The 15528-nt window shown below is 43.1% G+C and overlaps 2 protein-coding genes across 8 annotated transcripts in view; both read right to left on the bottom strand.

The window, feature by feature from the left end:
- Positions 1-2099, bottom strand: part of ACAD9 (acyl-CoA dehydrogenase family member 9) — an 85924-nt gene extending 83825 nt beyond the window's left edge. For all 3 annotated transcript variants that reach the window (XM_059688341.1, XM_059688343.1, XM_059688342.1), the window contains exon 1: positions 1889-2099. In XM_059688341.1, coding sequence (XP_059544324.1) covers positions 1889-2092 — 204 coding nt within the window. In that variant the 5' untranslated portion in view covers positions 2093-2099. The remainder of the gene's footprint in view (positions 1-1888) is intronic.
- A 5950-nt stretch (positions 2100-8049) lies between these two features.
- IQSEC1 (IQ motif and Sec7 domain ArfGEF 1) overlaps positions 8050-15528 on the bottom strand; it is a 384674-nt gene continuing 377195 nt past the window's right edge. For 2 of the 5 annotated variants that reach the window (XM_059688323.1, XM_059688328.1), the window contains exon 14: positions 14976-15170. In XM_059688323.1, coding sequence (XP_059544306.1) covers positions 15126-15170 — 45 coding nt within the window. In that variant the 3' untranslated portion in view covers positions 14976-15125. Of the gene's footprint in view, positions 12599-12973; positions 15171-15528 lie in introns of those variants that run through there. The other 3 variants (XM_059688326.1, XM_059688317.1, XR_009451897.1) reach the window with 3 other exon arrangements.

Here is a 15528-nt window from a genome sequence, read left to right as displayed (position 1 = left end):
AACCCAAAGAGGCTCACACGAAGATACATCCCTTTTTATGCTGTGGAACCAAATATTCAAATTATCAAGGGTGACATCATCAGCCAAGATTAATATATCTAGCAAAATTATCCTTTATATATGAAGGAAAAAATAAAGACTTTATAGATATACAGAATCTGAGGGAATGTACTACCACAAGACCTGCATTACACAAAATACTCAACAGTGTTCTTCTACCTGAAACAAAAAGACAAAAAGATACACAACTATGTGTAAGATGACTAACAGAAGCAGAAAATTGCAACCATTGTTCAGAATAGGGTACTATACACTTAAATGTAACATAAAGGTTAAAGGAGTAAAAAAATTAAAAAAAAAAAAGAAAGAAAAGCACTACTGCAATTTAGAAATAAACAGCATAAAAAGGGATAATTTGTGACAACAAAACATAAAAGGACAGTGGGTAAAGATCTGAATTTGCACATGGAAATGGAGATAAGATGCAATCAGAAATAAAAAGAACTACTGTTTATATTAAACTTTCTTTTACATAAACCTAATGGTAGCTACAAAAAAAAAAAATCTAAAACGGAGACACCTAACAATATAACATTAAAAAAAGAGGGAACAAGGAAAAAAATCATAGAATGCCACCAAAATGAAATTAACAGAACATAAGGGAAAATTAACAATGGAGACATAGAGCTACAAGAAAACAAAAAATAAAATTATTATATATCAATAGTCACGCTGAATGTAAATAGGCTGAACTCCAATAAAAAGACACAGAGTAGTAGGTTGGATCAAAAAGGAAACCCAATACACATCCTTCAGAAGACCTATTTCAGCTGCAAAGACAAACATAGGGGTGAAATCTGATACTCCAAGCCAACTGTATCCAGAAAAAAGCTGGGATAGCCATGACAAAATGGGTTTCAAGATAAAAAAGGTAATAGACAAATATGGACATTTTATAGAGATAAAGGGGACATTAAAGCAAGAAGACATAACACATTAATATATATGCACCCAATCTGGGAGCACCAAAATATATAAAGCAACTACTAACAGAACTACAGGGAGAAACTGGTAAAAACATAATAATAGTGAGGGACTTAAATACTTCACTAATCACTATGAACAGATCATCCAAACAGAAAATCAATAAAGAACTATCAGCCTTAAATGACACATTTGGCCAAATGGACATAATCAATATTTACGGAGACTTTTATCCCAAAACACCAGATTATATATTCTTCTTCTAGTGCACATGGATCATTCTCAAGGATAGACCATATGCTGGGACTCCAAACTAGCCTCAGCAATTTAAGAAGACTGAAATCATACCAAGCATATTCTCCAACCACATGCTTTGAAATTGGAAATCAACTGAAAAAAGCAAGCATACGGATATTAAACAATAACTACTAAACAATAACTGGGTCAAAGAAGAGATAAAAAGATTCAGAGACAGCTCAGCCAGTGTGGCTCAACGGCTGAATGTGACCCATGCACCTTGAGGTTACTGGTTCCATTACAGGTAAGGGCACATGCCTAGGTTGCGGGCTTGATCCCAGTGTGGGGCATGCAGAAGACAGCTGATCAATGTTTCTCTCTCATCACTGATGCTTCTATCTCTCTCTGAAATCAATTAAAACGTTTAAAAAATTAGCTGGACCACATGTCAGATGCAGATTCTCAGGCTCCCAGCCATGGAAAGAGACTTCCTTTTTCTAGGAAAAATTATATGACCTAGAGGGCCTCAGGAATCTGGAATTTTAGCACTCCCCGTCCCTTGGGTGTATTTGTCAAGTAAGGACTAGGACAAAGCTTTACCCCAGTCTTTCCTGATAAGAGCAAAGACGGGAGGCAGAGACGAAAGGCCCGCCCGGCTCTGCCTTACCTTCTCGATCCTGCCCAGGAAGAGCTCCTTGGCGAAAGCGTGGGTGCGCGGACTGGAGCGCAGCGCTCGCCTGCTAACAGCTAAGGACCGCAGAGCCCAGCAGGTGCGCGCGCGGAGCCCGCAGACCATCATGCTGTCCAGAGTCCACACCCTCACAGGATTGTCCTGGATTCCCGCTCCGGCGCCGCGATGACGCCAAAACATCGCGCCGCTCCACAAGCCAGAGCGCATGCGCGGTACCCGATGACATCACTTCTTTGCGCCTTCCACCAGATGGTGCGCATGCGCTATTTATGATGTGATTGTTCTGCGCCTTCCGCTGGCCAGTGCGCATGCGCGGCTGGGGAAGCCGCCGGGCTAACACCATCTTAATGTTCCCAACGTTGGGGAACCTGAAGGACTTTGTTTTAAAGTACTAACGGTTGCCGGGCTGGTGGTGTTCATTAGTAGAGCCTGCTCCCATGCAACGGAAGGTGGTGGGTTCGTTGCCAGTCAAGGATCCGACCCTGGATTTCAGGTTCAATCCCCAGCCTGGGTTGGGAGCACCAAAAGATTCCAGATCTCTCTGTCTCCCCCCCCCCCCCCACCCCCCAATTTCCCTTCCACTCTCTAAAAATCAATGGAAAAATATCTTTGAGCCCAGTTGGTATGGTTCAGTGGTTGAGCGTGGATCTATGAACCAAGAGGTCATGGTTTGATTTCCGGTCAGGGTACATACCCGGGTAGTGGGCTCGATCCCCAGTAGGGGGCATGCAGGAGGCAGCCAATTAATGATTCTCTCTTATTATTGATGTTTCTATCTCTCTCTCTCCCTTTCTCTCTGAAATAAATAAAAATATATTTTTAAAAAAGAAAGAAAAATATCCTTGAGTGAGGATTAACAACCATAAATAAGTTTGTGTTATTTCTATTTTGTCTGAACATATAACATTGCATGGTTTTCTTCCGTCCTTATCCCCATTTATGTTTTAGTTCTAGACCTTTATAATTTACCAGAGGCCCGCTGCACAAAAATTTGTGCACCTGGGGGGGGGGGTCCCCTCAGGCCGCGTATGCCCTCTCACAGTCTGGGACCCCTCCGGGGATGACCACCTGCTGGCTTAGGCCTGCTCCTCGGGGGATTTGGCCTAAGCTGGCAATCAGACATCCCTCTGGCAGCCCGGCAGCCCTCAGGGGATGTCCACTTGCCAGCAGGGAACAGGCCTAAGCTGCAGTCAGACATCCTTAGCGCTGCTGAGGAGGCAGGAGAGGCTCCCACCACCACCGCTGTACTGGCAGCCGTCAGCCTGGCTTGTGGCTGAGCAGAGCTCCTCCATGTGGGAGCTCACTGACCGCCAGAGGGCAGCTCCTGCATTGAGCATCTGCTCCCTGGTGGTCAGTGTGTGTCATAGTGACCAGTCATTCCCAGTCTTTCTGCTGTTAGGGTCAGTTTGCACATTACCCTTTTACTATATAGGATAGAGGCCTGCTGCACGGGTGGGGGCTGGCTGGTTTGCCCTCAAGGGTGTCCTGGATCAGGGTGGGGGTCCCCACTGGGGTGCCTGGCCAGCCTGGGTGAGGGGCTGATGGCTGTTTGCAGCTGGTCACACCCCCTTCAGGTGGGGGTCCCCACTGGGGTGCCTGGCCAGCCTGGATGAGGGGCTGATGGCTATTTTCAGGCTGGCGGGCTACTGAAGCTCCCAGCCTCTCCTTTTTTTCTTTTTTTTTATTCTGGGATTTATTTAACCTTCTATAATTGAAACTTTGTTGCCGCTCCAGCTCCGAGGCCACAGCCTGCTGAAAGCAGGTATCTGGGGTTTGTTTAGCTTCTATAATTGCAACATTGTTGCTTAGAGTGGAGCTCAGAGCCCGGCCGCAGCAAGGAGGAAGCTTGGCTTCCTCCATCACTGGAGCAAGCGAGCCTCCTGCTCGCTTCAACTGCGTGGCTGCTGGCCGCCATCTTGGTTGGGTTAATTTGCATATTCTGCTGATTAGCCAATGGGAAGCATAGCGGAGGTATGGTCAATTACCATGTTTGTCTATTATTAGATTAGATGTATCCAGTGCTCATCAGTCCTTTTGTCAAAATTTCTCAAATCTCTTGGTTGGTTTGTCCTGTGATAGATTCCTCAGAAAGGACGCATAATAAGTGTATTCACCAAATTCTTGTATGTTCAAAACCTATGCAAAGCTACTTTTCTATATTTTTTTAAAATTGAGGTCCAGAGAATTTATCTTCTAAGTTAATTAATTGTATTTGGATATGTCTCTCAGTGTTGATAATTGTGGGCTAGTTATTCCCCCCCCCCCCCAAGAACTTAGAACATTCAGGATGCAGGTTCAAACCTTCTTTTTTTAAAAAATATATATTTTTATTGATTTCAGAGAAGGGAGAGGGAGAGATAGAAACATCAATGATGAGAATCATTGATAGGCTGCCTCCTGCACACCCACGACTGGGGATTAAGCCCACAACCCAGGCATGTGCCTGTTGGGGACCAGAGGACATGGCAAAGCCCTGGACTCTACCCTATGTCGATCTTGGAAGGTTTTAAGGTCAAAGCTCAGGAAAAGTTTTAAGGCTTTATTAGAGTTTGCAGCAAAGTGGAACTAGACAAGGCTTGACCTCTGTAGCTAAAAGTATCGTAGTAACTGTCAAACAATAGATGGATCTAGACAAAGCTTGCCTAGTCTTGCCCAGCCTGTAACAATCTGTTACTTCCCTATGACAGGCCAAGCCCTAGCAGTGATCTATGAAGCATGACCAGCCACAGCTTAGCTATAAAACAGTGTGTGTAAAGAATAAAGTTGCTGGTGCCTTGTGCCAGTCCTCCCAACCCTGTCTCCTGGTCTTTAATCCCACTCCGCCTCTACCCGTCGGACCCTCTCCAAGGTGCGGGTCACCGCATGTGCCCTGACTGGGAATCCAACTGTGACCTCCTGGTTCATAGGTCGATGCTCAACCACTGAGCCACACCAGTCAGGCATCAGCTCTTCTTTATTATAGACCATTTTCTTTAATTATAGTCTTACGTCTTAGTCTTATTACATGTATGTATATGTTTTTTAAAAAAAATTTTTTTTTATTGATTTCAGGCAGAGGAGGAGAGATAGAAACATCAATGATGACAGAGGATCATTGATTGGCTGCCTCCTGCACGCCCCCTACTGGGGATCAAGCCCAAAACCTGGGCATGTGCCCTTGACTGGAATTGAACCTGGGACCTTTCAGTCCACAGGCTGATGCTCTACCCATTGAGTCAAACTAGCTAAGGCTATATGTTCTCTTTTCATCTGCTACATCTCTACTTTCTCTCTGATCTCTAATACCTCCTTACATTTTATTTTCTTGGATCCTTTTATTTCCATCCTCAATGTCCATTTCTGTACTTTCAGTTATATCTTTTCTCCTTTAGGCAGCTGAGATAATTTTGTCTTTGTCTTTCTTTCTTGAGTTTAGTGAGCTTCCATTGCACATCTTATTTGTCCACATTTTTTGTTGTTAATCCTCACCTGAGGATTGCTTCTTCAGAGAGAGTGGAAGGGAGGATCAGGGAGAAAGAGAAATAGAGAGAAACATGGATGTGAGAGAGCCAAATCAACTGGTTGCCTTCTGCATGCACCTCAACCAAGATTGGGTAGGGAACCCACAACACAGGTACATGCCCTTAACTGGGAATTGAACCCAAGACACTTCAGTCCACAGGGTCATACTGTAACCACTTAGCACACCAGCCAGGACTTATTTGTCCAATTTTACAGTCAAAACTCAGTTCTCAAATGTCTCCACCTCAAACAATTTAGCTCTCAACCAACTTGTTTTCAGGAAAAAAAAAAGTCTGGGTTGTGGAATAAAACTTCAGTTTTGTGACCTGACAACCCTTTTATGATGATACCTCAGCACGGCAAAAAAGCTTCTCTCAGGCCACTTACAAAGGAAAGGAGAAAATGTACATACAAAGGAAAGAATGATCGTCCTGGCTGGTTTGGCTCAGTGGATAGAGCGTCGGCCTGCAGACCAAAGGGTCCCAGGTTCGATTCCGGTCAAGGGCATGTACCTTGGTTGCGGGCACATCCCCAGTAGGGAGTGTGCAGGAGGCAGCTGATCGATGTTTCTCGCTCATCGATGTTTCTAACTCTCTATCCCTCTCCCTTCCTCTCTGTAAAAAATCAATAAAATGTATTTTTTTAAAAAGGGAGAGAATGATTAGCACAATTTTAAAATATAAAGAGGCAACCAAAAGTGCTAATGTTGCTAAGGGTGTGAAAGAAACAATGATTACAGGGAATTAAAGAAGTAAAAAAAACTTGTTGATTTGAATAAACAAAAAGCAGTTAGCTGGGTGACAGCATTTCAGAGTCAGTGATAGGAAAAAGCAAATATGCTGCATACTGACCTGAAAGATATCCCTGGACCCAGTGCTGAAAGTGATTCCTTTAAGGCTGGTAAGGGATGGTACGATAAATTTAAGAAAAGTGTTTATTTAGAGATTAAACAGTACATTAGGCATGTACTATACATAAGAAAGGTTAAAGTAGAATCATTTGTGGGTCTGGAACAAATTAATTAAATTTACATTATTTGTAATGGGAAAAAATAATTCAGTTTTTTAATAAATCACTTCTCAAACAGCATTTGAAATGAATTAAGTTCAAGAACCGAGGTTCTACTGTATTTTGAGCTTCTGAGTTTATGACTTGTGGTGTTTTTTCATATCTTATTGGTTGTTTAATCATGTTTAATTAATGATGTGTTGTGTTACAATTTCCCCCTGCTTTGGGTTTTTATCCTGTTTGCATTTAAGTGTGTTTTTATTTGCTAAAAAGTTCTCATTTTCCTCCTTAAAGTATTTTTGTATGAAGACTGTGTTTATTTGCATTGGATTTTTCGAGACCAACAATAGCAGCATGCCGCAACCTTCGTGGTGGGGTTCAGGATCTGAAGGAGGGGCTGATGCACAAATGAAAATGCTATACAAGAAATACGAATTTGGAAGGCATGGGGGGCCAGGTGGAGACCTCTTTCTTGAAGAAGCACCCCCGAGACTGAGTCCCATCTGCTTTTTATTCAGTTTTAGATACACATCTTGCCCTCTAGCAATGCATACAGGCATATCAAAGGTAAAGCTTGGTAAACAGTAAAAGGATGATCAGGTTAGGACCATGGTCAGCAAACTGTGGCTCGAAAGCCACATGCGGCTCTTTGGCCCCTTGAGTGTGGCTCTTCCTAAGTCTTAGGAGTATCCTAATTAAGTTAATAACAATGTACCTACCTATATAGTTTAAGTTTAAAAAATTTGGCTCTCAAAAGAAATTTCAATCGTTGTACTGTTGATATTTGGCTCTGTTGACTAATGAGTTTGCCGACCACTGTATCATTAGGAAACTGCCTTGAGCCATTGAGCCCACAGCAGGGCAATATTATGCTGATTTTCAGCCCTGCTGAATATCAAAGTCCATTGGCCTTCCTATGATTCTTTTTGCATTAATATGCTAACTGCTGTTGGCTTTAGCCTAAAAATGTCCCATTTTGTTTATATAGTTGTGGACAAAAAAGGGCCACATGCTAACCTAACTCAAGGAAGGCCTGCATGGCGACCTTGCAAACTCAAGAGACCTAAAATAACCACAAAGCATGGTCTGAAATTAAAACCTTTTAATTAAAAAGCAGTTAATAGTGGGTAGTCATGTTCTAGGCCAGTATCTTCCCTGACAAACATCAACTTCGATTTTTACTGAGCCTATTGTCTTTTTGCATCTAAGATAACATACCTGTGGAATGTCAGGGTAACTCGTAACTTCCCTTTTTTTGGACCCCTCAGCGCACAACAAATGGTGCCAGGGCACCAACCACAAATTCCCTCATTGTTATTGTTATCTGCTAATTGCTGACTGTTAACTATCCTGTACCCACCTACGGAAAAGAGGTTTGTATCTATCATTTTACTTTTTATCTAATCCAGAGGTTTCCCAGCTTTGCTTTCTCCCACCTCCCTAATCTATCACCAGTGGATTTACTGTAACCCACTTATGTCTCCTCCTTTGATGGTAATTTATAAAAATAGGTGAAAACCACCATCCTCCAGAGCATTATCTTATTTTGTTGAGATCCTGCTTCCCAGCAATTGTTGACAGTTTGGCTCAAATAAACTAACAAAAATTCTTATGTTAACACAGTGAACTGCAGTTCCTTTAATAAAAGACACTTTATTTTTTTATGTCTGTCTTATTCTGTGATAGCATCTTGTTTTGTTTTAATATTTTTACTGATTTCAGAGAGAAGGATAGAAACATCAATGATGAGAGAGAATCATTGATTGGCTGCCTCTTGCATGCCCCTTACTGGGTTTCCCTCCCCCACCAAGCCTCCCAGGGAAACCTCACTTTCACAGGTGCCTCCCTCTTCTCAGAAGCAGTGCCTTTTGCCACTTCTGGTCCCATGAACTTTCCAAGTCTTCTCCTTCTGATTCACCAGGTCTTACTCCTCTCCTCGCATGTCCACTCTGGGTTGGTCTCTGTCCTTATAGGCATGAACTCCAGTTGATGTTATCTTTGTCCTACCACCATTAGGACCATGCCATCTCCCCTTTTCCATGCAGCAGTCCCCCCACCCCCAGATCTCTGTTCTAGTATGAGATCTGATTTCAACTCTGCCAGTCTAAGATGTTTATTTTCCCATTGACCTTTCACTAAAATTTGTGGGATTTTGCTCTATCCTGGTTACATTCTAGTTCTGAGCAATAGGTAATTTAAAAAATGTTTTTATTGATTTTTAGAGAGAGAGGAAGGGAGAGGGGATAGAAACATTGATGGGAAACATCATCAGTCAGCTGCCTCCTGCATGCCCACTTCTAGGCATTGAGCCTGCAATACCAGGCAGGTGCCCTGACCAGGAGTCAAACCAGTGACCTCTTGGTTTCTGTGTTGACGCTCAACCACTGAGCCACACGGCCAAGTAAGCAATAGGTAATTTTATTTGTCCTTTTTCTGAACAGCTCTTCAAGGATGTGAGAAGAGATTCAATTTAGATGGGATCAAGAATACTCTGGTATTTTTATGTTTGAATGCTTTCTTCCCTATTTACTCCATGAAAGATGAATGAAATGCTTTAGTTCCTACGATTCAGATTTAACTGGAACTTTTTTCTTATAGGACACTGGTCACATTGTGGAGGTGGGCTGGAGTGCAGCTAGAATAGAAAGGGAAGGAAAGATTACCTAAAATTGTCTTAAAAGTCATGAAGCTACATATTAGAAATAGGGGCCCTAGCTGTTTTGGCTCAGTGGATAGAGCGTCAGCCTGCAGACCAAAGGGTCCCAGGTTTGATTCCAGGTAAGGGTACTTATCTTGGCTGCAGACTCCTCTCGGCCCGGGCCCTGGTCTGGGCTCGGGGAGGAGGCAACCAATCAATGTGTTTCTCTCTGTCTTTCCCTCTTTCTTCCATTCTCCCTAAAAATCAATGGAAAAATATCCTCAGGTGAGGATTAACATAAATAAATAAATTAGTTAATTAATGAAAAAAATAAATAGGGGTAAGTAGACCAATCTTCATAGACCAACCAATAAGTCTTTATGACAAGTCCACTCTGATGAAGGTGAGCTAGGCTCCCTTGGAAAGTGATTGCTAAATTGAACACATTGTACAGAGAGGCATCTCAGGTGACACAAGGCTTCCCAGAGCTGCCAAAATAGTGTCAATGTGTACCTAGGAACTCAGCACTAAGGTTAGATTCGGTGGTGTTCATCTCTTCAATCCCAAACTCTCACCAGAATCACCAAATACACTCAGTAACTCTATTATTTCCTGTTTGTTCCTTGTTCACCAAAAGAACACTATCTGAATGGCCAGCACATCATGGGATGTCCATATGATGGGCCATTAGGCAGGTGTTAGAAACTACTGAGTCTTTCATAACATCAGAATACACTAAGATAAATAAAAATTTACACATATAAACTTTTACTAAACTGTATGCTATAGAATTCAAGAGCATTCCAAAGCTAAATATATTTGGGAAACAGACTATCTTTCTGAGAATCACAAATACACATCATCTTTTTAAAAGGCTCTGAGAATTCCTGCAGTAAAGAAACTACTTTAGCCCGGCCGGTGTGGCTCAATGGTTGAGCATCGACCCAGGATCCAAGAGGTCACCAGTTCGGTTCCCTGTCAGGGAAGATGCCTGGGGTTCCAGGCTCAGTCCCCTGTAGGAGGTGTGCAGGAGGCAGCCCATCTCTCTCCCCCTCTCCCTTCCTCTCTAATATAAATAAAAACATCATTTTAAAAAAACTTGTTTAACTTTAATTCAGCATTTCCTACATGTTTTTGATTGTGAAAATTCTTTCGTTTTATGAGAAGCACCAAATAATACTTACACACCTTTTGGGACACACATAGAAGATGTGAACTAGGTAACTGAAAAATATGTGTGAAGAAAAGATGGAATGAGAATAGATCAAATATTTAAATGTAACTGTTTTAGGGTTGGTGGGGTTGTGGGTGATTTCCCCCCTCCCTGCTTCTGATAAATCTAGTAATTCCAAATGCTCTAACTGTTAAAACACTTTTGATGAAAGATAAAACAATGATTAAAACCCTCCAACTACTACCCAAACTACTGCTTGACTTAAGAAGAAATGACGCCCTAACTGGCTTGGCTCAGTGGATAGAGCATTGGCCTATGGACTGAAAGGTCCCGGGTTCGATTCCGGTCAAGGGCATGTACCTTGGTTGCGGGCACATCCCCAGTGGGAGGTGTGCGAGAGGCAGCTGGTTGATGTTTCTCTCCTATCGATGTTTCTAACTCTCTCCCTTCCTCTCTGTAAAAAATCAATAAAATATATTTTTTAAAAAATAAAGAAGAAATGTCAGTAGGATCCAGTTTTTTCCCAGGACTCTGGTCCACATTGCTTTTTTTAGGTCTTGGATCTCATTTTGAACCTGAAAATGCCATCATGCATTTCAGCACTGAATTTCCTTTTTGGGCTCTGTGGTCTTCATATACTCAGTAGAACATTTATTAAAGTCCAACTTTGTGCCATGAGTTGAGGTTACAGCAGTGTGTAAGGACAGCCACTGTCCTGACCTTCTGACATTTACTGTAACAAAATTATCACACTACTGAATATATAACTATAGGTAACACATTTCAGAGGGGATAATGGCCAGGCTAAGACTTGAATGATGAAGGAGCTAACTGAACACAGATGCAGAGGGCCAACTTGTACAGGCCCAGTGGCAGGAGAAAACTCAGCTTGTCTGGGAACCTCATGTGGCTGGAGAGCAAGGGGAAAGTGAAGGTGAGCCAGGCCATGCAGAGCCACCCATGCAGGCCTCATGAAGGCCATGTTAAAGATTTTGTTTTTTTAATCATAAGGGCAACAGGAAGCCCTTCACATGGTGGCACCTTAGAGATTCCTCTGGTGCCATGTGGGAAACGGGTTTGAGGGACCACGATGGTACAGGAGGCCAGTTAGGGAGCTCTCGTCCAGATGACAGACAGGTGACGGCCTGAAGCAGTGACAGAGGTGATTCAAGAACATGTAGGAGGAGGAAGTCAAAAGGGCTTGGTGATAGATGGATTTGGAGTCGATGAAAGGACAGGTGTCAAGGACAATCCCCAAGTTCTCATTTATGCAACTCAGTGGTGACACCATTTGTCAAAGTAGGGAACACAGAACTTTGTGTGTGTCTGTGTGTGATCATCAATTTGGTCATGGAGATAAAGATCCAAGGGAACATGGGTGCTCAGAGTGGAGGTATGGGCTGCAGATTCACATTTGGAAGCTAGACTGAAACTGTGGATCTGTATGAAATGGCCTAAAAAAAGTAAAGAAAGGAAGAGAGCTTAGACTTGATCCTCAAACCAACACTTACCAGCTCTACAAAGAAGACAATGAAGACATCCCAAAGAGGAAGATCACAGTGTGGGAACAGAGGTGACAAGGAAATACTATTGTGGGAAACGAACTTGAATAATCTCAAAAGCTGCTGTGAGGTCAAGTAAAATGAGGGCTAAAAATGTGTTGTAAGTGGGGGGAGGAAACAGTAATCATGAACCACGTTTGTAGAAGTTTGACAGCATCATGTGTGTCCCACCTAGACTCCTCAATGCACGGGTAGCAAAGGGCTGAGCAAACAAGTTTCCATAAAATGTTGATGATTTACACGCATTAAGATCAACCAGTTGTTTTGCTGTGACCCCGCTTCCCCATGCCAACCATCACTTTCAGATGCATTTTGACAAGACCAGTCCTGTGCTGGTCACTGGACACAGAGAAGTGGGTCAGATGCACTCTATGCCCCCAAGGAGCGCACAAGCTGGAGCGGGGGAGACAAGCACACATTGGTGTGCAGTTCAGTATGTCTTAAACCCAAATGCTGAAGTAAAGCTAAGTATTTCAGGGGACTTTAGTAACCAGCTTTACTCTGTTGAAGAACGCTTGAATGGCCTGGGAAAGGAATGGTTTTCTGAGAACATCTTTGGATCAAAATTCACTTCTTAATGAGTGGTAAGCCATGGTTAATTTTGGTCACTAAACCTTTTTGTTTTCCACAAATTTGACCTACCAGTTTTATTTCATTTTATGATATGCAGTGAAACTTTAAGGCAGTATTCTCTGGAACTGGATTTCGTTCCAGGAAAGAAGAAGTACACGTCAGTCATGTTCTCATAGAACTCTTCCAGTAGAATCAGAATTCACCTTCTGGATTCTGCACATCACGTTAATCTGGAAAAACAGACAATGTTGACCTCATTAAATAAACTCCCTTCAAGCATTTGGAAACTGGACCATTAGAGTTTTGCCCTCCATAAGGCATTTCCAGTCCACCTCAGCTCTTCATATGGGCCACCTCCTCTCTCTAACCTCATAAAAGCACTAAAATTTGAAAGTTGCTAGAAATTATAAATACCTTTGACATATTTTATTAGAGTCGAAGTTGGGATGTGCACCTTTATCTTAAACATTCTCAAATTAAAGTCAGGCCAGGGTCTTCCAGGAGACCCAGTGCCCGCAGTCACGACAAAGATGGACATACCTGTCAGCTGGAAATCTTTCTGGGCCAATAGGGAAACATCTGGACTTTTCAGAAAAAGAGTCCGAGAATTTTAAAGGATTTATTTGATTTCTCCACATGATCACAGCTATGGTTTTACATCAATAGAGTCTGTTACTACTCACAAACAAATGCACATTAAAACAAAGCACTCTTTTCCTCCCCAAAGTTACAGAGTGGGCGTCAGGCTTCTTGTGAGCAAGGCATCCCTTGAAGTCTTTGAACAGTCTTTACTCAAGACCTGATTCTAGTCATTTAAAACAACTTGAAGGTGAATGACAGTTCTCAAGAGGAGACAGATACTGCATGCGGCCTCAGCAAGACCGCAGACAGAACAGCAACACCAACGTACATGCACATGAGGCACAGGCTCTTCCTGCTTGTCCCTTTTCACCACCCCCACTTCACATTGATTCATTGTGCAATGTTTCTTTGATTATTGTTATTTAAAATATGTACAAAATTACTCATTTCAGACAGGAAGGGTGATGATATTTTTACAACAAAACTGTAAGATGCATGCTTAATTTGTAGACACAGCTTCATACGGAATGCTGAGTCAACACCCTAGGGTCATATGTAAGTGGCTGCTGTCTTTCTAGGTCATTTTAAAGATGAAGAAGAGGCCTCTGCTGCATGCAGCGCAGGGTGGGAAGTCTGGCTCCACGGCGACTGGAGACATTGTTAACAAGATGTGCAAGTCATATTAGGATGAACTTTATTTTTATAATGTTGTACAATTCATTAATAAACTTAAAAAAAAGTACAAATATATGATTTAATTGTTGTCCCAGAAAAGATTTTTGTGATACTACCAGATGTTTCCTCTAAGGGTCTCCTGCTCCTGTCAGAAATTATGTAATTGAAATAATTTGTGTGACTTGAGATGTCCCAAGTATATTGACACACAAGATGGCACAAGCAATGTGGTGGCACTCAGCCTCCTGAGGGGACAAGGGCTCTGTGAACAATAGGTCCCCACGGCTGTGACTCTGACAGGCTGGGATCCAGAGAGCACAGCCCCGTGAAAACAATATGGAGCACATGTTTATCAGAAGCTTTTGCTGCCCAGACAAGATCTGGGCAGCTGCCTCCAGCCTCTTCAATGGAACAATGTGCTCCTGGAAACACATCCCAGGACAGATTTACAAATAAAACATGGAGAATGACCAAACCTCACGTTCTGAACCCAATACCCTGTATAAAGTTGGACACACAGGGAGAAACTGAGTTTGTTCAAGAAGCCCTATTTCACTAGACCTGGCCCTGTGGCACTGGACAAAACTTCAGGGCACATCAATAATAGTTTTGGAGGTGAATTCTGAATGGGCCTTGGAGCACGGAGGATGCAATGGAGAGAGAGCCCCTCCCACTGGCCCCATCAATGAATGTACTGTTGGTTCTTTCTGTTTTGTTTCCCCTAGTTATTGCTCCTTCAGAAAGAGCAACCTTGTACTAAATAGCCTGTATCTTTTCTGGAACAACCTAGAATTTACAGTTGAACTCTACCGTTGGTACAGAGGGATAAAAAAAAAGCCGGCATATTTAATATGTTATCACTTTACCTCAACTATCTGTCAACAGTAACACTGATATATTTTGCAAATATACAATATATAAATGTGGCTTCACACAATCAACACCGATGACACACAGTACAATTTGACTTTTCCTTGTCAGAACAACATCCTTTAAACTGCATACTAGAGAATGCCTTGGGGAGCCTGGCTTTGAAAGAAAACCAAAGAATTCAGGAGTCAATGGATTGGGAAGCCTCCCACCAGCTGGGCCTGAACCAGATCAGGTATGCCTGTGCTTTTTATTCCTCTCTGAGCAGATGTCCAAGACAGAAAAGTTGTACCAATGGGAAGGTAAAGGCGGGCAGGTTAGTCACACTTCCTTTTTTAAAAGGCGTAACTCTAGATTGCTGTATTTGCTCTCTGTGGAGATTAACAAAGTGCTCAGTTTGCAGATTTGCTGGTATGATGGCCTCAATGACATGACAAAGGAGGAAAATGGACAGATGCCCAGCCGGCTGGCTAGGGTGGGATCCCTCTGTCGTCTGCCGTCTGGCCACAGCTCGCCACTCCTTCCACGGAGCATGGAGCTCCGCAGCCCACAGTCCTGCGTTAGCTTCGCCCTTTCTGAAAGGGCTCTCCACCTGGGCAGGTGCCATGGGCAGTCCTCGGGTCCCACGGCTTAGGAACACAGCACTGGTGGCTGCAGTGTCGCGAAAGGCTGAAACTACAAAGTATGGCCCATGTGACTCAGGCACAGAACCGGACGCGTGCAGCGCCCGGCCCCCAGGGGAGCAGATGGTGTCACAAGACGGAAGCAACAAGAGCACAGCTGAGAGTCATGTGATGCCCTGGCAGCTAACTGGACCATGACAAGGCAACAAGGGCTTCACCAGTGAGGGCTGGGCACTTGTCAGCTGGGATCAGAGGGGCCACAGTGATGACACAGGGGTTATGCTAGCACATGGCTACATGAAGTTACAATGATCATGGCCACCACTCAGAAAATAAAACAGGAACACACACACCGCCCTGGGTAGCTAAATGCTAACATCAGCCTGCAGGTTTGGAAGAGGCTCCTGTTG

Source organism: Myotis daubentonii, chromosome 3 (genome assembly GCF_963259705.1).
Source record: "Myotis daubentonii chromosome 3, mMyoDau2.1, whole genome shotgun sequence".
Classification (NCBI taxonomy): Eukaryota; Metazoa; Chordata; class Mammalia; order Chiroptera; family Vespertilionidae; genus Myotis; species Myotis daubentonii.
This window is presented reverse-complemented; position numbering and strand designations above follow the sequence as displayed.